Raw genomic sequence first — 27,472 nt, 5'->3', positions numbered from 1 at the left:
AGCTTCTTTTTAGCCTGACACCTGCACAACTGCTGCGTGTGGTGACTCACAGTTACTAATAGCTCAGTGAAACTCTTCTCCAAGCCAAGGGGCCCAACAGACTTGGCCCTCCGTGCACAGGCAGGCCTGATGCATGGGAGTGGCTGGGAGCCACCACCCTGTCAAAGGCAGAGACCTTGGAACCACCTGATGGCATTCCAGACTTACAGGTGGGGAATTAATGACTTCACAGCATGGAAACTTCCAGTCAGCAGCAGTTGCAGGCCATTCTGACCCTTTCTGAGATGGTTTTTGGGGAACGTGGTGCAGGTGGTGGATGTGACAGACACTCTCAGCTGGCATAGGTATGAGGACTGAGGCCATCCTCGGGCAGGGGCAGGAGATGGAGGAATGCCAGCTGTCTGGATCTGGGCAAGGGCTATGAGGTGGCACACCATCCAATCTGAGTAACTCATGGCCCTACACACCAGCTCCTTCCCCCAAGGTTGGCAGGGGATTCCCTGTCCAATGCCGTGACTTTTCTAGCGTTGGATGCACCAGACATGCCTGCAACCTACCACAAAACTAGTGACTGGTGAGACCTGGAGGTCTGAAGGTTGGACCAGGTGATTGCTAAGGGACATTGCCTTCTGAGATTCCATTACTCAGTCCGAGAAGCCCACAGGAGGCACTGTCAAAGCCCTCCAAATTACTTTCTGCATAGACATATCAGATCATTCTACTGGAAGGCAACCCTATAGCATGACTGACAACCATGACATTCTCACCGAATAGAGCTACACCTGCCACCTGAGGGTTTCCTCTCCTCTCACTTGATGATGGTTAGAACCAGCTCTCCAGTAGAAGGACTGACACACGCAGTATCACAAGTATCCTCCCCGTGTTTCCAGCACAAAGTTTGGACTGCTCCACATGGTGCCCGAGGCCCTGAGTTGGCCTATGTGTTTAAGCATCACCTCCCCAACCCTTCAAGCAACAAGATGCCTCCTGCAGCCATGCAGAACCACGTGTTTATCCCACTGCAGCCCTAGCCATTTCTCTCTGCCTCCACCTGAACATCCTGCTCCAGATCCTTTTCCCCACCCCCCATCACATCTCCAGCTGGCCTGCTCGGTGCTGTCATGCAGGCACTGCGAGCCTGCAGAGTCCAGGGGGTTCCTGGAGGGCAGGGCTCCTGTTTACCTATGCATCTGGTAAGATGGAACATGTGACTAGTGACAAACTGAAACCTCTGCTCCTTGTGAGATGCCACACTCTGGGAAGTTGTATGGCTACTTCTTGCATAGGAACTTGGGCACTGGGGTCACCCCTTAGGATCTTCCCATTCCCAGAGGCCAGCAGTGTTGTTCCCCTCTTCTTCCAACTTCAGGTTCAGATTTTGGCCTCTCCATTCCAGCTTAGTGATGGTGGCCCTGCCCCACGGGCTCTGCACTCCTGGCTTTGAAGCTGCAGTTCCAGATCCTTTGCAACAGCCCCTTGCTTTTGTCCCCTACGTCTTCATCTTCCATCTGCGACACCCATCCCACACTCACTGCTTTTGTGTTTTGTTTTTTTGTTTTTTTCTGAGACAGGGTCTCACTCTATCACCCAGGCTGGAGGGCAGTGGTACAATCTTGGTTCAGTGCAACCCCCGCCTCCTGGGTTCAAACGAGTCTCCCACCTCAGCCATGTAAGTAGCTGGGATTACAGGTGCACAACACCACGCCTGGCTAGTTTTTGTATTTTTAGTAGAGACAGGGTTTCACCATGTTGGCCAGGCTGGTCTCGAACTCCTGACCTGAGGTGATCTGCTCGCCTCAGCCTCCCAATATGCTGAGATTACAGTTGTTTTAGATCTGCTGTGGGCTGTGGCTGAGTGTAGTGACTAAATGGTAGAGAGGCCTGCCCAGGCGACCCCCAGGATGCGACATGGCTTGTGGTGTTTGGGCCATCCAGTCCCGGCACTCGCTGATGCCATCTATATGTACTTCTCATCTTCATCTTCCTCTACAGGGAGCCTCTACAAGTGATTTAGCTTCACTCCACCCTGAAGCCTTCACTCACAGAAAGAGGAAGCAATTTTTGGGGCTGAAACTGGGAAGTCCAGGGCAGAGAAAGGCAAGAAGCAGTTGGGGTGAGAAGCCCTTGACTCTGGGTCCTCTGTCCTGGCTCCTGCAGTCTTTCTGCTCTTCTCGTCCATCTGTTTGATGCGGTCACGTGCATGCACTATTTCATTTGATCCGCACAGTCCTGGGAGGAGTGCAGTTTAATTCATTTTACAGAGGGGCACAGAGAGGCTAGGCCAGTACCTCAAGTTTACCCTGCTGCTGAGTGGCCCCGTGCTGACGTGCATAGCCCCTGCACGTCCCACCATCTGCTGGGGACACAAAGCGCTGGTTCAGATGGCCTGGTGCCTCCCCAGATCACCCAAGTTTTAGGCCACTGATTTGGCCCTCTGCTTATGTTTTCAAAAAGCTGCTCTATTTATACATTGCCTCCACGGAAAAAAAACAATGATGAATGTGGTTCCTACTAGGAAAGCTATGGGATGTATTTTTTCAGCTCTGAAGTCTTGGGCATGGATGATAGAACTGATTGTAAATGGCTTAATAAATCAGGCAAAGCCTGTCTAAGCTGTGGTGTAATCTAAATATTTCTAGTTTTCTTGAATAACATTTGGTTATTGGAGACATCATGATCTTTTCATTCTTTAATAATATATTTAACTGTAAAAAACAAAAACAACAAAAAACCAACCACAGTTGATGTGTATGGAAAGTAAAATCTGGAGACCCCCAAACTCACTATGCCCAAGGGAAAAGGTAAGCTTGGAAGCTGAGTCAGGAGGAACACTGACCTTCCTTTTGTTCCTCAACAGAATGGCTAGAGATAGAAGGCAGTGTCTCCCCAGGTGGCCTCTCTCACCCAGACAATGTAAATTAACAGCTTATCTTCCCGGTGAGGGATGACAGGAGAGAAAAAAATACCATCTCCCCCATGTAACCCACTGTTCCTCTTCCCCCTCCTTGCCTGCAGTATGGATTAATGAGCTCTAATCAAGGATGAGACCATACCCTCTTTTGTTTTCTTTCCTCTTTAAATATTGAAGCGCCCAAAATTCTTTTTGGAAAAAAGTGCAGACCACAGATCCTACAGTGGCTTGTGTCCTTTTCCCAGGCGCATCCTCAACCTTGGCAAAATAAATCTCAGCGCTGACTGAGACTGCCTCCGTCATCCTCTGGTTTCATGGTACTCTCCTAGGTGTCGACCTGGGACATGCTCCCAGCCCTATGAGGGAGGCAGCCAGGCCCCCAGTACAGACTTCACCCGGCACCAACAGAGAGCTGACATGGCCCTCTCAAAGCCACACAGCTACCTGAACATCAATCCACGTCTTGACTCCTGGTCTGAGTGGTGACAGTGATGCACTAGGACAAATGTTTTACTTTTTATTTGGGATTGGATCATAAAGGCAGCAAAACATTTGATGACTCATGTCCACAAGACACTCAGTGAAAACTGTTGAAATGAAGGGAAAAAAAAATGAGGGCAAGTATCCTGAAGCCTATGAGTGGAATTCAGAATGAATGTAATCACCAGCGATAGATGAATATCATTTTGTAAGAGGTCTAAATGACATGGCAAGCAGTTTTGCTGACTCTGAGGATCACAGAGGTGAGCAGCCCATTTCGTTTCTGAGAGGCTTGTCCAGGGATGAATGAGGCAAGCCCGCAGGTCCCCACCTTGGGTGCCTCCCTGTTCTCCAAGGTTCACTCTGCTTCTCCTGAAGCCGCAGGGATGACACTCGTGCGGAATACTTGCTAAAGGCAGCCTGAGACTCTGGACAGAGCAGCAGCAGAAGCAAAAGCAGGAGTCATCAGCTCAAGCTCCCTCAGGGCCTCCTGCTGTCCTGACCCAAGGGCCGGGAGGGCCTTTCCTGAAGGAGGGGGGGCAGTTCTTTCTTTTTGTTTTTTTGTTTGTTTGTTGAGACAGGGTCTCGCTCTGTCACCCAGGCTGGAGTGCAGTGGCACAATAATGGCTCTGCAGCCTCAACCTCCTGGGTTCCAGCCATCCTCCTGCCTGAGCCTCCCAAGCAGCTAGGACTACAGGCATGCACCACCACACCTGGCTAATTAAAAACTTTTATTATAGAGACAGGGTCTCATTCTGTGGCTTAGGCTGGAAATGCAGTGGTGTAATCATAGCTCACTGTAACCTCAAACTCCTAGGCTCAAAGGATCCTCCCACTTCAACCTTCCAAGTAGCTGTGCACCACACCCATCTAGTTTTGGGGTTTTTTTTTAGAGATGGGGTCTTGCTATACTGCCCAGGCTGATCTGGAATGCCTGGCCTCAATCCTGCTTCAGCCTCCCAAAGTGCTGGGAGAGTTATTTTGCTGAAGAAAACTTCCAGACATTATATGACTAATAAGCACTACATCTCAAAATTCATGAGAATGTAAGAAATTTCTTGCACATCTGTATAAATACTCAGATCTGTTTTGAGTATATTCTGAGAAAATTAAGATGGGCTAACGAAGGCCTAAAGGAATAATCAGCAATTTGGAGAAACATGAGCATATTTTAAACTCATTTAAAAATCCACACTATTTATTGAAAAGCTCTACTAAACAAAATTAGTTCAGACAAAGCAATAAGATGACGAATCAAGCTCTCTCCAGAGATGAAAGAAAAGCCAGTCTCAAAGATGACTATAACTAACGCTGTTGCAGGAAAGACAAGGGCACTGGGCCAGCCCTGGGAGAGACTCCACTTCTTCAAAGACAAAACGATTCCAAACGTGGTAGGACATAGTGCTCACCCTACACTGAACCTCTGCGAATATGTTATTTTTTAAATTCAGTTAATCTTTTTTTTTTTTTTTTTTTGAGACAGTCTCCTGTCACCCAGGCTGGAGTGCAGGGGTGTGATCTCAGCTCACTGTAACCTCCGCCTCCCAGGTTCAAATGATTCTCGGGCCTCAGCCTCACAAGTAGCTGGAATTACAGGCATGCGCCACCACACCCAGCTAATTTTTGTATTTTTAGTAGAGATAGGGTTTCATTATGTTGTCCAGGCTGGTCTCAAACTCCTGGCCTCAAGTGATCCACCTGCCTCGGCTCCCCAAAGTGCCGGAATTACAGGCGTGAGCCACCGCACCCGGCCAAGACTTTCTCATTCTTAAACTTCAGTAAAGATGTCTGGCCAGCCAGTTAATAGCCTTATTAGAATTATTCTTACATACAATTCCGCCTCCTAAAGAGAAACAAGTAAGGCCCAGTTTCTCCTCTTTAAACTGATCACAGATTGGCCAGGTGTGGTGATTCAATCCCAGCACTTTGGAAGGCTGAGGTGAGAGGATCACTTGAGTCCAGGAGTTGGAGACCAGCCTGGGCAACACAGTGAGACCCCATCTCTACCAAAAGATTTTTAAAAATTAGCCTGGCATAGTAGTGCATGCCTGTGGTCCCAACTCAGAAGGCTAAGGCAGGAGGATCACTTGAGTCCTGAGGTCAAGGCTACAGTGAGCTGTGATCACACCACTGCACTCCAGGCTGGGAGACAGAGCAAGACCCCAACTCAAACAAAAACAAAAAAGCTGATCACAGAAACAATAGCTTTCAGAGATTAGTTTCCTTCTGCCTGTCCCCTGTGTTGGCTTCTGAACACTCACATGATATTACTGGGGTCGCCTTCAGGGTATTCATCAGAGGCAGCAGCTGGCACACACTGGACTTTGGGTTTCATTTGCATGGACTCTGGGTTTCATTCGCAAAGCTTCCTGAGAGCATAGATCTATAGCAGTGGATGAGAGCCACAGAGTTGTTTGGGAATCAGGCGACATGCTTATAGAGGAAACAGATACACACAGGGCCATTATTTTGATTTATTGCATTCTGAAGTACCCCGGGGGGAGGGCCTGAGAACGATCCGCTTTATCAGCAGTTCTAAAGCCTTATTACCTGAGATTTATATTCTGGGGGGAAAAATCAAGATTGGATTATCAATATGTATTTCACAGGAGATTTGAGTTTTGGCCCTGACAGAAGAACACGTACTAACCTGAAAAAGGCTACGTGAGATTAAAGAGAGAAACAGCTAAACACCAAATCCTGGTGAGAGAGACGTGGATTTAAAAGGCCAGCCACTCACTGCAGCGTGACAACTCCCTCTGGGGTAGCCAGGAGTGGAGCGTGAGCCACTGGCATGGAGCGTGGGCCACGAGGGCCACCTCCCCAGGAGCCCACAGCAGGCCAGGGAGGCCTTGGGAGCAGCTTTGCCTCAGCCGCGGTCACTTCTCATCATCCCGCCCATAGTTAATCGTCTGTAAGGCCTGAGCTATGAGCATCGCCATCTCCCGGGTGCTGGCCGCAACAACTCTGCAAGCCATGAGGTCGAGGGGTCCACCTGGGGACAGACAGAGAGAGCCAGGCATCCAGGTTACCAGAGAGGGCTGAACAATGTTGTGTAACAGCTTATCCCACATGCACACAGCACAGGAAATGGCACATGGAACCGTGCCCAAGCCCCAACACTCGTATTAAACAGGTGGTCTAGGAGTGAATCCGGCAAAGAATAGAGGGATGGAGCCTCTCCCGCCCCACCCCAGTGTGAATGCAGTCAAGGGCTGCACAGAACAGAGTGCAGCTCTGAAGCTGCCACTGCCTTAAGAGATGGAGAACATAAAATCCTAAGAAATGCAAGCAATGGGCTAGACCCTAACAGGGGAGTTGCCCTTCTCAAGCTTGACTGTGCACAGGGGTCCGCCAGGGGCTTGTGAAACCAAGGCTCTGCCTCAACAGGTCTAGGTGGGGCTGAGGCTACCTGCCCACAGGCTCCTGGGGGTGCACTGCTGCTGTGGGACCCACACTCTAAGAAGCTCGGGCAAGACGATAAAGCCTTGCATCTTCCTGAGGGATATGAAACAGGTCTGGCTGCATGGGCTGGAGACCTGCTTGCACATACATGAGCCTTCAGGTGCTCTAGTGGTAAAATCAGAGTGACGGGGGCTTTAAAATATGGAATGGAGACTGGGCATGGTGGCTCATGCCTGTAATCCCAGCACTTTGGGAGGCCAAGGTGGGTGGATCACCTGAGGTCAGGAGTTCGAGACCAGCCTGACCAACATGGCAAAACCCCATCTCTACTAAAAATACAAAATTAGCTGGGCGTGGTGGTGAGTGCCTGTAGTCCCAGCTATTCGGGAGGCCGAGGCAGGAGAACTGCTTGAACCTGGAAGGCGGAGGTTGCAGTGAGCCGAGATCACGCCATTGCACTCCAGCCTGGGTGACAAGAGTGAAACTCCGTGTCAAATAAAAAAAAAAAAAATGTGGAATGGGGTTGGGCACGGTGGCTCATGCCTGTAATTCCAGCACGTTGGGAGACTGAGGCAGACAGATCACGAGGTCAGGAGATCAAGAGCATCCTGGCTGACACTGAAACCCTGTCTCTAATAAAAATACAAAAAATTAGCCAGGTGTGGTGGCATGTGCCTGTAGTCCCAGCTAGTCGGGAGGCTGAGGCAAGAGAATCGCTTGAGCCTGGGAGGTGGAGGTTGCAGTGAGCCGAGATCACGCCATTGCACTCCAGCCTGGGCGACAGAGTAAGACTCCATCTTAAAAAAAAAAAAAAAAAAAAAAAAAAGTGGAATGGGCCTGCCCAGTCCTGCTGCCAATGGCTGATACCTCCTCATTTTTATACCTTGGTGATATCTTAGTCAAGCCTTTCCAAAGGAGAAATAGAAAACAAGTAGAAATCAAATTACAAAAGATCCACCGTCCATGCCCAATAGATAAAAGTGAGCTACAGTGTTTCTGCTAAAAGCTGGGTGAGAATGGGATCTGTTGGATTCACCTGGCTCCTGATTGTTACTCCTGAATGAACATTAGATGCAAAGGTCTGCCTGAAACTACGTGGATGTAGCAGACAGCGCAGAGTTAGGGGCCCACATATACCCCCAGGAGCTCAGTCACTGGGCCTCAAGTGACCCTGAAGCAGAAGGAACAGCCATCTTCCAGAATCATTCTCCAAAACCCAACGGGATGCTCATGTTCTGTGCTGGTGCTGACCCAACACCAAGCTAGGGGGCCTTGCAGAAGCAACTAACCTCAGAAATGTGGGGAGCACAACACCTGCTCTGTTCATCTCATTGCATTCTTGTGGGAACCCTTAGAAAACTGTCACTGGGCCGGGTGCGGTGGCTTAGGCCTGTAATCCCAGCACTTTGGGAGGCCAAGGTGGGTGGATCACTTGAGGTCAGGAGTTCGAGACCAGCCTGACCAACATGGTGAAACACCACCTGTACTAAAAATACAAAAATTAGCCGGGACTGGTGGCGTGTGCCTGTAATCCCAGCTACTCGGGAGGCTGAGGCAGGAGAATCGCTTGAATCCAGGAGGCAAAGGTTGCAGTAAGCCGAGATCATGCCACTGCACTCAAGCCAGGGCAACAGAGCGAGACTCTGTCTCAAAAAAAAATTGTCAGTGGTGTGTAAATGGGAAGTGGCAGTGCTGCTGCCATTTGGTGAAGATATCTTGATCCTATGGTGGCAAGAGATGGCAGGAAGGAGGCCAGGCTGGTGCAGGCCACTGCCATCATAGCACCCTCGCGTGCTCTCAACAACAGAAACTGTGGACGGGCACGGTGGCTCACGCCTGTAATCCCAGCACTTTGGGAGGTCAAGACCATAAGGTCAGGAGTTTGAGACCAGCCTGGCCAACATGGTGAAACTCCGCTTCTACTAAAAATACAAAAATTAGCCGGGCATGGTGGCACGCACCTGTAATCACAGCTACTCAGGAGGCTGAGGCAGGAGAATTGCTTGAACCCATGAGGCGGATGGTTGCAGTGAGCCAAGATTGTACCACTGCATTCTATCCTGGGTGACAGCAAGACTCTGTCTCAAAGAAAACAAACAAACAAACAAAAAAATAGAAACTCTGGGGAAGGTGGGAAATTCAGTTGGTGGGGACCTCAGGAAGTGCACCACCCACAGTGTCTATCTCAGTCTAGTTTCTGCTGCTGCATTTCAGGGACAGGAGAACTCACCCGAAGTGTCTATCACGATGCCGCCTGCTTCTCTGATGATGACCGTGGCAGCTGCCAGATCCCAGCAGTGCAGGCCAAACTGGTAATAGGCATCCGCGGCCCCTGAGGCCAGGTGGCAGAGTGCCAGTGTGGAGCTTCCAATCACTCGGACCCTGGGGAGAGGGAGGGGAGGACAGATGCAGGCGGGAGTGGAGCCTTTTCTGTGATGTGCAAGCCGACTTCAGCCAGGTACTCCGGCTGGGCATGTTCCCTAGTGAAAAATGAAGCACAGCACTTCTGCCAAAGCTCTGGAGGCTGAATGTAGGGCCTGGAGCCACCAACCAACAGGCCTCTGCCAGACGCAAATGCTTTGTGCTGTGACAGCTCCCAGCTGACCTCGCTACTGAGCACCTGAGGTGCAGCAACCAGAGAACTGAATCCTCTTCTACCGAATGTGACATTAAGTGTCAGTGGTCTCACATGGCTAGGGGTCACAGCACAGCCCTACTGGGAAGGCAAGAGACAAACAGGATTCACTGGGCTTTGATAAACCTGTCTGACGCCAGGCCCACTTGGGTAGGACTGTAAGTATTTGCACCATTCGCTGGTTGAGCAGCATGAGGTCAGTTCCGTGGATTCTGATCAGAAGCGACACAGGTGCCCACGCATCTCCAGAGGCCTGGCTATAGGAGTATCTACTGCAGGCGGGCCCCTCACAGGGCCTCCCTGAGTCTGATGTTCATGTGCCCCTCCCACTCTTTCCACGCCAGGCTTCCTCCTCAAATCCCAGGGGAGTTTTAGCAAGCCCGTGTTCCATTCTTCCTCCTCTGGCTGCAGGGTGTTCCCCGAACTGAACCTCCTACCCATGCGCCTTGGCATGCAGCAGCCGCTCCATGTTACTCAGGAACAGCTTCAGGGTCGCAGGGTCACGCTTGGGGCCAATTTCTGTCAGAACCAAGGCCTTTGAGAGATCTGCAATAAAAAGAATTTCCTGTCACCAGAAAAATCAAGTCTTGGTTCTAACTAAGGAGTGCAGACTTCTAATGTGAGCCTTTCTTTCTCAGAGTAAGGATCATCTTTCGACTGGTTCATGCTGAATGCTTTTCTGATAGCTATGTTGAAAACTAAGGATGGACTGGGCACAGTGGATCATGCCTGTAATGCCAGCACTTTGGGAGGCTAAGGAACAAGGATCACCTGAGGCCATGAGTTCCAGACCAGCCTGGGCAAGATGGTGAGACTCCATCTCTACAAAAAAAAAAAATTAAAAGTAGCTGGGCATGGTGGCACAGGCCTGTAGTTGCAGCTACTCAGGAGGCTGAGGTGGGAGGACTGGTTGAGCCCAGGGGTTCAAGGCTGCTGTAAGCCATGATTGCGCCACCACATTCCAGCCTGGAGGACAGAGCAAGGCCCTGTTTCTTAAAAAAAAAAAAAAAAAAAAATCACCATCATTCAATCAAAAAGAAAAACAAAATGACTCCAAACTGGGAACACTCAATGTTTGGAGGGAAAAAATGCCTCATTAATCGTCTGACTGCTGCAATCACAAAGATAGAAATACCATTTTCTTGGAGAAAGCAACTTTTAAATAATGCTGCTTTGGAAAGGGAAGCTGCAAGAGTGAGCCCTCTGGACGCAGGGGGGTGCTGATGCCTGGAATTCATGGCCTGCCGTTTACGTAACAGCAGGCGAGGCTGCCAGGGCCGGCAAGCCTGGCTCAGGGCAGGACATGACCGGGATTCTGCTCCTGTCCCTGACTCACTGCTGGGGATCAGAGCAGTTTGTCCTTGTTGTGCCACACACCCAAACACAGCCAAACTTCGGTCATGTCCTGTCAGGCCTCACTGCCCGGGCAGGACATTGCCAAACCAGGTGTGCTCCATGACAAAATAAAGCCACTCCCAAAGTCGGGGGAAACAACTTCTATCACATTACTTCACTCAATGGACCCAGTTCTGTGTCACCACTTTCAAATTCTCCGCTCACCCAGGAAATCTCTCAGCCAGAATCCAGGTCCAAGTGTCCCTTTTCTTCCATGGAAACTCTCATTTTACACCTTAAGGCACTTTCTGCAAAACACCTGGCTCCACACCAAAGCAAACTGCCTGCCCTCAGGAGGTCCAGATCATTCACCACCGGCCATGCCCAGCACTGAAGCTGAGCTATGATGCACTCCTGCCCTGGGACTGGGCAGCAGGCCCTCCACAGATACCACCTGAGCCCTGCAGCTGCCACCTACAGCTGGGACAAAAGGCGGCTGCTCCAGGTGCTCCCTAATCCACACAGGATCTGCAGACAGGCTCCAGCAAACCTTCCATTCCTTATCCTCCAAACCCCACCCTCACCTGGCCACAAACAGATGGTATTTTTTCCGGGGTGGGGGTGGGGAAGGCTTCCATTAAAGAAAAAGACATCAGCAGACCCAGGCTGAGTGGGCACTCGATAAACAGTTACTGAATGAATGAGTGCTTTCCCTCAAATGCCAGCACTCAAGAAGGTAGGATTAGAGTCTTTGTTTTGATTTGGTTCATTAAATTACTAGTATTTTAATTTATGGGAGAAAGGTTTGAGACAGAATTTTGTTGGCTAATCTAAGAATCTAAATACTATATATAATACCGATTTTGGGGGTAAACTAATTCTGAATTACGAATATTTTAGTTAGAAATGCTCTTTTGGTCGGGCGCGATGGCTCACGCCTGTAATCCCAGCATTTTGGGAGGGAGGCTAAGGCGGGCAGATCACCTGAGGCTGGGAGTTCAAGACCAGCCTGACCAACATGGAGAAACCCCATCTCTACTAAAAATGCAAAATTAGCCAGGCATGGTGGTGCATGCCTGTAATCCAAGCTAGCAGGAGGCTGAGGCAGGAGAATCGCTTGAACCCGGGAGGTGGAGGTTACAGAGAGCCAAGATCACACCATTGCACTCCAGCTTGGGCAAGAAGAGCAAAACACCATCTCAAAACAAAAAAATGCTCTTTTGAAATATAGTAATATGGTAATCTGGGGAATGCCTGTTAAATTAAAATTAAAAAATAGAAATTGGACTCACAAGAAGAGATCCAGATGGCAAATAAGCATACAGAAAGACGCTCCACATCATATGTCCTCAAGGAAACGCAGATTAACAACAAAACAAAGCCAGAAGCATGGCTTACGCCTGTAATCCCAGCATTTTGGGAGGCTGAGGCAGGAGGATCAGGAGTTTGAGACCAGCCTGGCCAACATGGTGAAACCCTGTCTCTATTAAAAATACAAAAATTAGCCAGGTGTGGCAGCGCGTGCCTGTAATCCCAGCTACTCAAGAGGCTGAGGCAGAAGAATCGCTTGAACCTGGGAGACAGAGGTTGCAGTTAGCCAAGATCGCACCATTGCACTTTAGCCTGGGTGACAGAGTGAGACTCTGTCTCAAAACAACAACAATAACGAGACACCTCTACACATCTGTTAGAATGGACAAACAACACTGACTACAGCAAGTGCTGGCCAGGATGTGGAGCAACAGGAACTCGCATGCATGGCTGGTGGAAATGCAGAATGGTGCATCTGCTTTGGAGGATAGGTTGGCAGTTTCCTACAAATCTAAACATACTCTTACCATACTGTCCAGCAATCGTGCCCCTTGGTGTTCACCCAAGGAGTTGAAAACTTGTTTTCACATAAAAACTTTCACACCAGTGTTAAGAGCAGATTTATTCATAACTGCCAACACTTAGAAGCAACCAAGATGTCCTTTAGTAGGTGAATAAATAAACTGTGGTACATCCAGACAATGGAATATTATCCAGCACTTAAAGGAAATGAGAAAGCATGAGAAGATACGGATGAACCTTAAATGCATATTGCTGGGTGAAAGAAGCCAATCTGAAAAGCTACACACCGTATGATTCCAGCTCCATGACATTCTGGAAAAGGCAAAACTATGGAGACAGTAAAAAGATCAGTGGTTGCCAGGGGCTGAGGGGTGGGAAGAATAGGCGGAGCACGCGGGGTTTTCGGGGCAGCGAAACTATTCTATATGATACTGTAATGGTGGATGCCTTACAACACCAACAGTGAAGCCTAATGAAAACTATGAACTTTGGGTGATAATAATGTGTCTCATTTTAACAAATGCACCATTCTGTAGGCGATGCTGATGGATGGGGAGGCTGTACGTGTGTGGGGACAGGAGGCGTATGGGAACTCTGTCTCTCTGCACCTTCTGCTCAATTTTGCTGTGAACCTAAAACCATTACTCTAAAAAACAAAGTGAAAGAAAGAAAAAGGGAGGAAGAGCAGGGAGGGAGGAGGGAGGGGGAGAAAAGGAAGGGAGGAAAAGGAAAGAAGGGAAGGAGAAAAGAAAAAAATGGGATGGCCTGCATGATACTTTGGACAGGAAAATCAAGGAAGAATGAATTGTCCTAGAGGAGGCCATGGGGGACAAGAAAGTGAAGTGGCAGTGACATCTTTTCTAATCCCACCCTATTTCTAATATACTCATCTAACAACTTCAAGTCATACATGTGCATACAATGCTTTTGTTTTTTTTTTTGAGATGGAGTCTTGCTCTGTCACTCAGCCTGCAGTGCAATGGTGCCATCTCGGCTCACCGCAACCTCTGCCTCCCAGGTTCAAGCAGTTCTCTTGTCTCAGCCTCCCAAGTAGCTGGGATTATAGGTGCGCACCACCATGCCCAGCTAATTTTTGTATTTTTAGTAGAGACAGGGTTTCACCATATTGGTCAGGCTGGTCTCAAACTGCTGATCTCAGGTGATCAACCCGTCTTGCACAGTGTTTTTTAAAAACGATTTTATAGTTTATTCTGTTGCTCGCTCTTTCAATATAAAAACATCTCATATACATCTTTTGCCATCAGTTTCTTACTCTTAACAGTCGCACTCTATACCATCTGGTGCAATAACTGCAATTTATGTCACCATTCCCCTGAAGATGAACACTTTTCATTTTTATTGTAAACAATGCTTCATAAACATCTTTTCTATAGAGGTTTATACAGTCATACTGATTTTTTTCGAGACAGATGAACGCAAGTGGGATTTCTGAATCAAAGGGTGTGCATATTTTAGGTTTTGATATAATTTTTCAAATTGCCCTCTGGGAAAGCTGAATCAATTGTACATATGCCCCCTCAACCCCACTGGGCTATGAGGGATCCTGTACTATTTCCAAGTCCCTAACAGGCAGGCTCACCCTGGAGGTACGCTCTAAGAGTGATTTTCTCTGAGCAGTAAAATCAAGACAGTGAAATCCTAACACACAGGGCACTTCCTGGCACCAGTGTTAATGACCCTGGGAAGAGATGAAGGAAGACACTGAAGATTTCTCCCCAGGAACTAGGAAGCTGAGCAATCAATTTCCATTGGGAGATAAGCGCCTACTCTTAAAGGCCTCACCCGGTCTCCCCACACCTGAGGGCAGAGATGAGCACAGGGCGGGTGGGTGGAGGAAAGTCCGCCAGTGCCAGCCTAGACAGGCAGGTACTCCCCATGCCAGGGCTGGTGTAGGAAGCACAGAGATCTTCCAACCAAGTGCCCTGGGGTATTTCACAAAGGGAAGTTAATTTGTGTGCAAGAAACAGCAATTTTTCACTTGTTCACAGTGACCAGGTCCTCACTCTTCCTGACAGGCCTGTGCGAGCACTTCCCAGCCTACGTGCCACTGCCCCTGTGCAACAGATGAGAAACCCAAGCTTGGAGAAGCGACATGGGCTGCTCAGGCCATGGAGCCATTACATGGTGGGGCCAGACTTACACCCAAGCTTGTCTGGTGATTGTGTGAAGGCAGGGGTTTCTTCCATAGTTTTCCAGTTTGTGAAAAGCTGGCTCTGAATCCAGCACCTTCCTCTTTTGGCGGCCCTGAATTAATTCCTTCTCATTCTTGCCAACATACGTTTTCCCAAATGAAATCAAGAACAGAGTATAGGCTGGGTGCAGTGGCTCATGCCTGTAATCCCAGCACTTTAGGAGGCCAAAGCGGGTAGATCATTTGAGGCCAGGAGTTCGAGACCAGCCTGGCCAACATAGGGAAACCCCGTCACTACTAAAAGTACAAAAAAAAAAAAAAAAAAAAATTAGCCAGGTGTGGTGGCACACATTTATAATCTCAGCTACTGGAGAGGCTAAAGCACAAGAATTGCTTGAACCTGGGAGGCGGAGGTTGCAGTGAGCCAAGATCGTGCCACTGCACTCCAGCCTGGGCAACTGAGCCTGGCTGTCTCAAAAAAAAAAAAAAAGAACAAAGTAAATAACAGAGTATAAAGGGGTCTGAATGTTGCCACCTAAAAGCAAAATGCTTTCTACTGTTTGATTTTGCTCCAGATAAGGGGGAAAAAAAACTTATGACAACCCCTACTTAATATTGTCTTATAATTATTTCTGACTAGTTATCCACAATTACTACAATTTTTGTATTTTATTACCCTTTGTCCTATATTTACCATATCTTAGGTCTTACACACACACACACACACACACACACACACACACACACACACACATTTTTTTTGAGATGGAGCCTAGTTCTGTCACCAGGCTGGAATGCAGTGGTGTGATCTTGGCTCACTGCAACCTCTGCCTCCCGGGTTCAAACAATTCTCCTGCCTCAGCCTCCCGAATAGCTGGGATTATAGGCATGCGTCTAATTTTTTTTGTATTTTTAATAGAGATGGGGTTTCTCCATGTTGGTCAGGCTGATCTCGAACTCCTGACCTCAACTGATCCACCCACCTCGGCCTCCCAAAGTGCTAGGATTACAGGCATGAGCCACTGGGCCCGGCCTAATATATATCTTTTTAATTTCAAATATTCTGTGATTTCATGGGAAGCGGGGAACAGGGAGTTCTTGCTTAATAGGTAGAGTTCTTGTTTGTAGGAACAAACATTTTGGAGATTATATAGTGCTGATGATTGTACAACATTGTGACTATAATTAATGTCATTGAATGGTATGCTGAAGAGTAATTAGAATGGAAAATCATATTTACATACATTTTACTACAAATAAAAATATCTCATACATTTTGAAATAGGACATCTCTGTTTATTCTTTCAATAAACAGATTTTAGGATGCAAATGAATAGCCGGTGACTTCCAACAGTTTGGAAACCCTTGCTCTGGTTGAGCAACGCTAAGAGTATGCTGTCTTAGGGGAAACTTTACAACTCAAATGAGAGAAGTCATTTGTGTACACTGAAATACGTACTCATGAGCTGGGCGTGGTGGTGGCTCATGCCTGTAATCCCAGCACTTTGCAAGGCTGAGGTGCGCCGATCGCTTTGAGGTCAGGACTTCAAGACCAGCCTGGGCAACATGGTGAAGCCCCATCTCTACCAAACATACAAAAGTTAGCCAGGCATGGTGGTGTGTGCCTGTAGTTCCAGCTACTCGGGAGGCTGGGTTTGGAGAATCACTTGAGCCCAGGAAGCAGAGGGTGCAGTGAGCCGAGATCAGCCACTGCACTCCAGGCTGGGTGACGGAGTCTCAAAAAAAAGAAAAAGATAAAAGAAATACGTACTCATGGAGTAAGAGGCAGCTGTGCTTTAAAGCCTATAAAACATGCCTGTGGGCACAAGCTGGTTTTGTTGGATATACAACTTCTGTGACTACACTTTCATCAGTGTGTTATTTTGGAGGTTTTTTTTGAGACAGGGTCTTGCTCTGTTTCCCAGGCTAGAGTGCAGTGGTGCAATCATAGCTGCTGTTACCTTGAACTTCTGTTACCTTGAACTCCCATGTCAGCCCTCTGAGTAGCTGGAACTACAGGCATGCACCACCACACCCAGCTAATTTTTAAATTTTTTGTACAGATTGGGGTCTTGCTATGTGGCCCAGGCTGGCCTCAAACGTCTGCTCTCAAGTGAACCTCCTGCCTCAGCCTCCCAAAGTGCTGGGATTACAGGCGTGAGCCACCGTGCCTCGCCTAACAAGGCCAATATTTTAATACTTCACAAAAACAATGAAGAGGGAGCTCTAGAACCATGAAACTACAAATGCTGTCTGGAGCCCCCACCCCTACCCTCCAAGCCCCCAAAGCCCAGGAATCCAATGTCAAGTAACAGTAGGTAACGAAAAAGAACTATGGTTGAATCCCACACACAATTATCCTAAGAAAAAAAGAGTGAGGAGCAGAGTAACATGTATACGCCAATAAAAGAATTTTGCCAAAAAAAAAAAAAAAAAAAAATCTAACCACAAAATAAGAGTGATAAAGAATATCAGGAAAAAAGAGCATAATCCAAATCACAGGTCACAGAACTTAGGAAAAATTACATAAAGGAAACATTTCAGAAAAGAAGACAAACTAAAAGGAACATCATGAATAAACACAAGAGATTATGCTTTGCAGGAAATTGACGGTGAAAAAGAGGAAACTTTTTTAAATAAGATAATTGGTAGAAAAGATAAAAAGAACACAAGAGGAAATGATAGTGAAAGCCCAACATACATTCAAGTCCCAGAAGACAAAAAACAAACCAACACAATTTGGAAATAAAAAAAATATTAAAAACTGTAATTCAAGAAAACTCTTCTACAATTTAAAAAAAGAAGCCAGTCACAGTGGCTCATGCCTACAATCCCAGCACTTTGGGAGGCCGAGGCAGGCGGATCACCTGAGATCGGAAGTTCGAGACCAGCCTGACCAACATAGAGAAACACCATCTCTACTAAAAATACAAAATTAGCCAGACATGGTGGTGCATGCCTGTAATTCCAGCTACTTGGGAGGCTGAGACAGGAGAATCACTTAAATCCAGGAGGTGGAGGCCGAAGCGTGTGGATCGCCTGAGGTCAGGAGTTTGAGACAAGCCTGGTCAACATGGTGAAATCCTGTCTTTACTAAAAGTACAAAAACTAGCTGGGCATGGTGGCACATGCCTGTAATCCTAGCTACTCGGGTGGCGCATGCCTGTAATCCTAGCTACTCCCTAGTTTACTCAGGAGACTGAGGCAGGAGAATTGCTTAAACCTGGAAGGTGGAGGTTGCAGTAAACTGAGATTGTGCCACTGCACTCCAGACTGGGCAACAGAGCAAGACTGTCTCAAAAATACATATATATTTTTTTTTTTTTGAAAAATCGTATCTAACACTATAAGCCTGACAACTTTCCAACACCTCAAGAGCTCTCCTGAGGAGTGGTGATATTAATATGACATTTTTAGTATTTTATTAAAAACTACATCAGCACTTAGAAGAGCCGAAAATCTCAGTGAAACCATTTCCCAAATGACCAATACATGATGTTATAAAATCAACAATGAACAAAAGATCCATTCAAAGTACAAGATAGCCCAATGGATTTCAACGTAACTGAGTACCAACAAATCCACTAGATTTCACACTGCAACTAACCTTTAAGAAATCGCTACTTGGCCAGGCGTGGTGGCTCACGCCTGTAATCCCAGAACTTTGGGAGGCTGAGGTGGGCGGATCACTTCAGGTCAGGAGTTTGAGACCAACCTGGCCAACATGGTGAAACCTGATCTCTACTAAAAATACAAAAAAAAAAAAAAATTAGCCGGGCGTGCCTGTAATTCCAGCTACTCCGGAAGCTGAGGTGGGAAAATCGCTGGAACCTGGGAGGCAGAGGTTGCAGTGAGCCAAGATCACACCACTGCACCCCAGCCTGGGCAACAGAGCGAGAGTCCATCTCAAAAACAAAAAAAATGGCTACTTGTTGAGTTTTGGTTTAATATCAAACAAAAATGCCCTCAATTATCTGAAAAGAGATTTAAAACACTTCTCCTTTTTTAAACTACGTATCTGTGTGAGGTTAGACATTTTTTAAGACATCAAAAACAGGCTGGGTTGGTGGCTCACACCTGTAATCCGAGCACTTTGAGACGCTGAGGTGGGAGGACGGCTTGAGGCCAGGAATTCGAGACCAGCCTAGGAAACATATCGAGACCTTGTCTCTACAAAAATATTTTTTAAATTATCCAGGCATGGTGGTGAGCACCTGTAGTCCTAGCTACTTGGGAGGCTGAGGTGGGAGGATCATTCGGGCCCTGGAGTTGGAGGCTGCATTGAGCTATGATCACACCATTGCACTCCAGTGTGGTCAATAGAACAAGACTGTCTCTAAAAAATAATAATAATAATAAAAGACATCAGAACAACTTATCACAACAGATTGAATGCAGAAGCAGATATGAGAATCTAGTTGTCTTACATTAAGCCAGACATAAAGAAATTTGGAAAAAATGTAGAACTATCCCACTCTCCTCACTAAAGCTTTCTTATTTTGGAAAATATGATTATTTCCCGTAAAAATATATTATTCATGTTAAAATGTAATGAATTTTTAATCTTAAAATGAATTAATAAATATTTTAAAGGCCTTCAGTAATTTTTTCAGGAGTATGAATGGGTTTGTCCTAAGATCAAAAAGCTTTAAAAATGCTATAGTAGAGAATGTACTTCACACAACCAGAACAACTAGAGAAGCATCAGCACACAGGACAGCGGTGGCGTTAAATCTGTACCCACCTGTGGAACCAAGACCAAATGATGGCTTTAAGGTGAGAGCGTGGCACACAGTGGCTGGGTGCTATCCCAGTGAGGATGCAGCGCAACCATCCAGAGGTGGACAGGTGACAGAGAGAGGACATGACCCATAGAACAAGCTTGTCAACTGTTACTGAGAGCAAAGGTTATCCTTTTTGTTTTTTAAGAGATGGGGTTGAGGCTGGGTGCGGTGGCTCATGCCTGTAATCCCAATAGTTTGGGAGGCCTGGGCGGGTGGATCACCTGAGGTCAGGGGTTCAACACCAGCCTGGCCAACATGACAAAACCCTGTCTCTACTAAAAATATAAAAATTAGCTAGGCATGGTGGCACGCGCCTGTAATCCCAGCTACTTGGGAGGCTTAAGAGGAAAATCACTTGAACCAGGGAGGCGGAGGTTGCAGTGAGCTGAGATCGCCCCATTGCACTCCAGCCTGGGCAACAAGAATGAAACTCCGTCTCAGAAAAAAAAAAAAACAGTATAACTCATTATCAACTCTATATTTTAAAAACATGGTCAGGTGCAGTGGCTCACGACTGTAACCCCAGCACTTTCGGAGGCCGAGGCAAAAGGCTCACTTGAGGTCAGCAGTTTAAGACCAGCCTGGCCAACATGGTAAAACCTCATCTCTACTAAAAAATACAAAAAAATTAGTCAGACGTGGTGGCGCATGCCTGTAGTCCCAGCTACAGGCTGGGATGAGGCAGGAGAATTGCTTGAACCTAGGATGTGGAGGCTGCAGTGAGCCAAGACTGCACCACTGCACTCCAGCCTGGGTGACAGAGTGAGATCCTGTTTCAAAAAACAAAACAAAACAAATCAAAAATATGTACTTCCTAGCACTGTCCAGTGAAAAGGCAACAAAGACTGACCCAGGAACAGGAAGTCCCCCCACAACGCAGACTGTGACCTTAGGAGGCCGCTTTCCATAAAAACGAGACAATTGGAAATTTGAACACTGATGGGATTATTTGCTGATTTTAGGGATGCACTTTGGGTAGAGAGTGATATTGATGATGTGATTGTGTTTGTAAGAGAGCAGTCTGTTTTTGGAGACACGCTGAAGTACTGACTAGGAAGTGACCTGATGCCTGGGATTGGCTCCAGGCAGCTGGGGGTGGCGGGAGCTGGTGGACACACACGAAGCAGGAGTGCTGCCATGTGAGGGGTCATGGGGCGTCATTTTGCTTTTTCTGTGTACTTTGTGTATGTCTGAAACTTTGCATGGTAGAATCCGAAGAAGCAGCTAATAAAATTCTTGCCTTCTTCTAATCCTTTACCTCTATCCAGTGTTGTTTTTTAACTTGTGAGTTGAAGACATTCCAGCAAGGCATAATAGAAATAAGAAGGGGGAAGCCAAGGGAAGCAGAAAGAGAGAGAAAGAAAGAGGGAGAAAGAGAGATTAGTAGTGCTTGTTTTAATGACTGTGTCCTCCAGAAACAAGTCCTAATTTTAACAATGGGGCATGACTTGATTGGTTTTGTGCAAAGATTCAAGTTTCTTCTTTGATAATGGTTCTCATTTTAGGATACTGTGCCCCAGGCACTATGCTGGGTGCTTTATATGCATAACTTATTTAATCCTCTCGGTTATTTTTATTATCATCATCATCCCCGTTTTCAATATGAGGACTGAGATTCAGAGAGGTTAAGGAACTTGCTCAAGTTCCAGTCACCTTAGAAAGCGACAGAATCGGCCAGGTGTGGTAGCTCACACCTGTAATCCCAACACTCTGGGAGGCCGAGGCAGGTGGATCACTTGAGGTCAGGAGTTTGAGACCAGCCTGGCCAACATGGTGAAACCCCATCTCTACTAAAAATACAAAATTAGTCAGGTGTGGTGGTGCGCGCCTGTAATCCCAGCTACTTGGGAGGCAGAAGAATCACTTGAACCCAGGAGGTGGAGGTTGCAGTGAGCCAAGACTGTGCCACTGCACTCCAGCCTGGGTGACAGAGAAAGACTCCATCTCAAAAAAAACAAAAAAACAGCAGAATCAGGATCTGAAATTGGGTCTGCCTGGTGCCAAGAGACCGTGCTGCTGAACAGCATGCATTGTCACCTCCTGAAGTCCATCTACCTATAGGAAAGAAAACAACCATGGTAGAAAACACGTGGAACCGCCTGTCCTGAATGGGCCAGTTTAGGTTTTCACTGATTCTTTTTGGCCTTTCTCCCATATGGAGGAATCTGGTGATATTTTACAGCATTGTGAGACAGGTACTGTAGGGAACAGAAGAATGCCAGACAAATGAGAGAAGCCTCAGACTAGCAGCAGCTATCTGCTATGCACTTTATCCATCAGAATTTTTCTAAAGTCACAAATGAGTTTCAGAACATGAGCACTTCATGTGTCCTTCATTCTTCGAAATTACCAGGGCCTACTGGGGGCCACATAAAGGGGCCCCGGACAAAGCCCTTGCCCTAGTGGAGTTGGTACTTGAGCTAGCAGCCTGCAGGCCAGGAGGACGCAGAGGTGCAGCCTGACTGAGCTACACGGGCGGGCAGCCAGGACGCCAAGAGCGTGTTAATAGAGTTCAGTGTTATAATCCAGTGAAATATAGAGCAAAGTTCACCCGAGCATGCTTAATAGCATGCTTCCTCACCACCAGTTACACAATGAGGCTGGAGTGGGCACCTCCTGGCACGCATAGCTGTAATAAAAGCTACTTTTTTCACTGCCAAACAAAACACTTCTGGAGAGGGAAGGTGAGGCAGGGCCAGAGGCCATTCCAAGACCTCTCTGGGTTCAGAAGCTCTAACGGTGAGTCCAGGGGCTGGCTGCTCCTCAGAGGCCCCCATGACTTCTCCCTTCCCCTGCTCTGGGCTCTCCCGCAGCCACCTCCTCTCCTTTGCACAATCTTGCCCGTCCTGTCCCTCACACAGTGGCAGGCCCTCTCCTGACACCTCATCCATCCTGGCCCGCCACTTTCCTGGCCGCACGGGCTCACAGCAGCAGAGATGGGCCATGGCCATAGCTCCTCTCACTGCCTCGAAGGCCATCTGGGCACACAGGCATCAGCCCTGGAGGAAAGAAGTAGGAATACACGGAGACAATGAAGAAAGGTTGCCAGGAAAGGAATTTTTAAGAGAGGCTGGAAGTGGGTCAAGAGAGGAGGCGGCAGGGAGGCTGATGGGAGAGCAGAAGAAAGAGTGTAACTGGCAGGGAAAGAGATGGGGGGCCCTGCATGATGTCCACGCCAGAAACACACAAGGCAGAAACAAGCAGCAGTGCACTTCCGCCTTTTCAAACCCAGACACGCAGGTATTATGGAGCTTGTAAAATCTCCCATGCAGCTGCTGCTAGTCTGAGGCTTCCCTCATTTGTCTGGCATTCTTCTGTTCCCTACAGTACCTGTCTCACAATGCAGTTAAAATATCACCAGATTCATTCATGTGGGAGAAAGGCGAAAAAGAATCAGTGAAAACCTAAACTGGCCCATTCAGGACAGGTGGTTCCAGCAGTATGCAGGGAATGGGAACCCCTCTCTCAGAGCCACTGGATGACCCTGAGATTCTGGGCTAAGGAAATCACGGCAGGCCATAACCGCAGAGGGGCTAAGGCGCCTCTTTACATGACTCATTCCCAAGGATGGCTCTTCTCACAGAAGCTGAAGCCAGTTACTGTTGTGCACACTCAGGGGCCACAGACTGCACCTGGGCAGCAGTGCCTGGGCAAAATCGGGACCACCGAGGTGTGCCAGGGTGCTCTGAGGGGAACAAGCGTGCTTTGACTGCACCTGGCCTCGGGCTGCTCACCCAATCCCACTACAACCAGATCGTGACTGCGACTGGAGTGCTTTTAGCCTGAAAGATGAGGGATGTGAGCGTAAAGCAGAATGAGGCTATGTAAAGCTCCTGGCCACGTGAACAAAAACACTAACATACAGAACTGGCTCCATTTCCAGTTCATCAGGGACACGATGTCCCTAAAAAGAGATGACACCATCAGCAAGGGACCTCCACCGCTGTACCACATCATGGTGGCTTTGGCATTCTCCGTTCATACTTTTCTTTCAGAAATAAACTGAGACGAGCCTCGTGAAGCCCACCTGTCTCCCCGGAGACCCGGAGCCGCTGGCCATTGCAGAAGGCGCCCCGACCCCGCCGGCCCGTGTACAGCCGTTCCTCTGTGCAGTGGTAAATCACTCCGAATTCAAGCTGTGGGCAGCAGAGGCAGGAGAGAAAACAAAGACGGTTCACTCGTTTGATGTGGGAAGAAACATCGTTATTCAAAGACGAAGGCTGCGCTAGGTGTTAGGATAACACATGACACTGTGACAGAAATTACCTTTCCAAAAGGAACTGAGAAAAAGCAGTGCCTGCACTTAAAATAAGACCTGGACATAAAAGCAAGCTTGCTTTTGCTAAATAACTACAATTTTAAAATATATTCAGACTAATAAAACTTTAAAAATTAACATCATAATCAAGCATTAGTAACCAGAAGTTATTGAAAAAGCTTAATTTTTTAGAAAGGCCCCTTTTGTTGCTGAAAAAAAGAAGGTTACTTGTGACTCTAACCAAACCCTGTAAGAAATCCTCAAAATTGCTGATGTGTGAAGAATGCAGAATGCATCTGTAAAGCCAGCGGAATCTCAGAAGCCCAAGGACAGCCCCAGCGAGGAAGAGGCGGCGCCGCAGACTGGGGACTGATCCGCGAGCAGGCAGTGCACTGAACAGCTGCCCCACTGCCCCACATCAGGGAACAAAGCGTCAGACCACAGCCTCCCAGGATGAAGCAGCAAAAGGAAGAGGTCAGCGTGGAAAAGGACGCGAGCCCACGGCCACATGCCTCTGTGATCTTTCCTCTACCGACTTTTCACCACTCAGGGTTAACAAGGGCCAGCACGCTTGCTTAGCAAGTTAGCCAAGTGTTCACCTCTCTGGAAAATTAAAAAAACACCCTAGCCAAATGCCTTAGGAAAGCCTTGGCTGGCCCTGGGGTGAGCACAACCACCCTAGAGTGGACACCCCAAGCTACAGAGAAAGGGTTTATTTCTGGGAGTTGGAGGCGTCATTCAGTCAACGCTTTTTCAGAGCCTGCAGGTGTCTGGCAGCATTTCATCATCCTTCCCCTTCCGGTACCCTGGCTTTAAAGGAATCCTCACAACCAGGTCAGTCCTAGAATTCGGCTGGTTCCTGAGGCCTGTGAAGGGCTCCCAGACTGCAGAGGAATGTCCCCCACTCCCATGGGGAGAAGCCCACCACTATAAGCTGGGAGCTCCCGTATTCAGTCTAGGAACATAGGACAGACCCTAGCCGACCCACAGAAGGGCTGAGGACCTAGCCAGCTGTTCCAGCAGCCCCTTCGCACAGTCACAGAACATCAATCAACCCCTGAAGTACTGCTCAGCCTCCCACCCACTCTGGGCACCACAATATTATTTAACAGAGAAAGAAGTCAATCATTGCATCCTTAGACAAATTATAGTATTACAATTCTTACTTATCTTCAGCTTAAGTACTTTGAGATACTTTAGTACTTAACTTTAAATACTTCAACTTAAGTACTTCTCTCAGCTCCCCTGCCAGGGAGTCTGTGCTGACACTAAGGTGAAGCTGCACAAATGCTGTTCGGAAGCAGGGCTGCTTTTGAGAAACACGCAGCACTCAGCCCTATTTAAATAAAACTTTCAATCAGAAAGAAATTAAGGCTCTTCTCAGTGCTGCTGCTTGAATTACTTAACAAGGTTTAAACCTCAGCCCCGCGCCTTCCACGCAGGTCGCACAACACTGTGTAGTTCAGAAGGCCTATGGGAACCATGAAAGAGCTACGTTCTCATGCTAATAACCAGAGGAAGATAAGAAAGAATTATTAGAATATTGGGATTGAGGATGCTCTCCAAAAATAAGTGCTCCTTTTAGTTTGTGAGATCACACGCTCTAGGGGTCAGCTGGAGATGCACTTGGACCGTTCACTTAAGACTTCCGCTTCCACAGCAGTGTCACAAATAGACCCCGGGTAACACGAGGCCAGCCCTCCACGGGGGACAAGGGCCAGCCACGGAGCCCCACCCTGCACACCCCAAAGCCAGTCTGGACTTGTTTATTTTCTCGGATTTGAAACCCACAGGCTTGGATTTGCCAGTCATGATTAAGGCACAGGGCAGACAGCAAACCAGGCGCACAGAGGCTGAAGACAGAAAGGAAGGATGGCCAGAGGGAGCCCAGGGAGGGGCCCTGGGGACCCGGGCCACACCCGCACCTCTTGTCGAACAGCAAATCCAATGCTAACCGCCACAGTCGGGAATCTGCAAAGGAAAACAGAAAGGTTTACTCTCTGGAACAAGAGCGGCAGCTCTCGGGAGCCTGTATGCTGTGCAGCTCCCCGCAGGCTCAGAAGGACCTTCCTACACTCTGGGTGGGTTGGTTGTTTAAAAACTACTTCCCACAGTTTCACTAACTGCTTCCAAGACAAACAGAATAAACTGACCATGTTGTAAGACAGTTAACCTTGAAAGAAAACAGCACTGTGAAAGTCACATAAGACTGACGTAACTCAACAACCCTCTGATGCCCAATTAGGAAGGATCTCAATCATCTGTTTTCTGGTTCTCTGGACCTAAAGGGTCAGCAGAGCCCTCCCCAAAGGCCAGACCCAGTCCCAGGTGGGGCACTAGGCAGGTGGTCCCAGAAGGCACCACAGCCTCCCCATGGGGGCCAGTTCTGAGCCACAGCCCACCCTGTGGCACTGCTAGCATCCCTGCCTGAGTGCCCAGTAGCCAGCTGCAGGGACAGCCATGGCTGCAGACAGTTTTCATGATCAGTTTGCCTGCAGTTTTGTGATTCTGCTATTGCCGCTCAATATCTTCAAAATAATCCTTCCTTTATAGGGAGATCATTGGAGCTTAAAAACAGGCAGGAAACGCTGGGTACTGCAAACTGACAGGAAAAATGCAAAACCAATTGTACACAAACGCAACTCTGACTGCCAGGGTGTGCGGGACCTTGGGATGAGCCGCTGGCTTCCAGAGCAAATGCACCATGTGCCAGGCCTCACGCTTGTTCCAGTGCCCAGGAGAGCTTTCTCCCACTGCATCCCAGCACTGGTGGGCACAGGGGTGAACAGGCGCCATCTGAGTGGCAGCTGCTGGTGGCTTTCGGATGTCTTCAGACCACAATGATCACCACAGCTGTAGCGTGGGGTTCAGGAACTGTCAGGATCAGCTCTGGAGACTGTTCTGAAATTGCTGCTCTTTTCCCAGTCGCCTCCCCAGTCCCAGGATCCCCCCAGGGGTGCAGACAGGAAAGCACTGGAAACTATGTCTCTGGAGCCACTGAAGACCCTCGAATGGACATGTGGCCTTCACCATGTGATGGGGCTTCACCTGCCGTGTCACCGTTATGAGCACCCTGGAACCACGAGCAGGCAGAAGTAATGAGGCTCCACTCAGTGACATACTCTGGGGAGGAGAGCCCTGGGAAGGATCATGCTTTAGTTGAAATGAGAGGAGAGATTGGTGACACATTTGCTGGCACCAGATGGCACGACTCCACTGCCTCGAAAGGGTCACCTTGTGTAGGCACAACCGAATTCTCAAGGCAACTCACCTAGAAAAAGCCTGTGCTTAGCATGGAATAACTTCATGTTTTACATATAAACATGCCATCAGAGGCAGATCATAAAGGAGCCCACACCCGGGCTCTGCTCACCCTTCCTGCTCAGCGCGTGCAGCCCAGTGTGCTGGCGTGCACTGTGAGCGCGGGAGCCGCGAGCCACCCGCCCATGGAATGGGAATCTCTCCAGGGTTCTCCAGAGCTGGAGAACCACGCTCCGTTTAAGCCACATCATGCTCTGTGCCCCAGGCCCCCAGCCACCTGTGCGTGTAGACAGGCAGCGCAGCACCATCACCTGCCCCTGTCAGAGAACACCTGTGGTCGTGTCCCTGTCACCTGTGCATCCCTGTCACCTTTGCATCCCTGTCACTTCACCATCCCAGAAGCTCCATTCCCTTCACC

General features: G+C 48.2%; 1 protein-coding gene across 1 annotated transcript in view; it reads right to left on the bottom strand.

Annotated features, from left to right (window-relative positions):
• Nucleotides 1-5,850: 5,850 nt before the first annotated feature.
• Nucleotides 5,851-27,472, bottom strand: part of IMPA2 (inositol monophosphatase 2) — a 51,714-nt gene continuing 30,092 nt past the window's right edge. Inside the window, exons 4-8 of the mRNA XM_024236079.3 lie at nucleotides 25,719-25,764; nucleotides 23,563-23,671; nucleotides 9,869-9,977; nucleotides 9,027-9,178; nucleotides 5,851-6,386 (exon numbers count right to left, since the gene is read on the bottom strand). Coding sequence (XP_024091847.1) covers nucleotides 6,271-6,386; nucleotides 9,027-9,178; nucleotides 9,869-9,977; nucleotides 23,563-23,671; nucleotides 25,719-25,764 — 532 coding nt within the window. The 3' untranslated portion in view covers nucleotides 5,851-6,270. The remainder of the gene's footprint in view (nucleotides 6,387-9,026; nucleotides 9,179-9,868; nucleotides 9,978-23,562; nucleotides 23,672-25,718; nucleotides 25,765-27,472) is intronic.

Source organism: Pongo abelii, chromosome 17 (assembly GCF_028885655.2).
Source record: "Pongo abelii isolate AG06213 chromosome 17, NHGRI_mPonAbe1-v2.0_pri, whole genome shotgun sequence".
Taxonomy (NCBI): domain Eukaryota; kingdom Metazoa; phylum Chordata; class Mammalia; order Primates; family Hominidae; genus Pongo; species Pongo abelii.
Note: the sequence above shows the minus strand (reverse complement) of the source record. Positions and strands in the feature narration are given on the sequence as shown.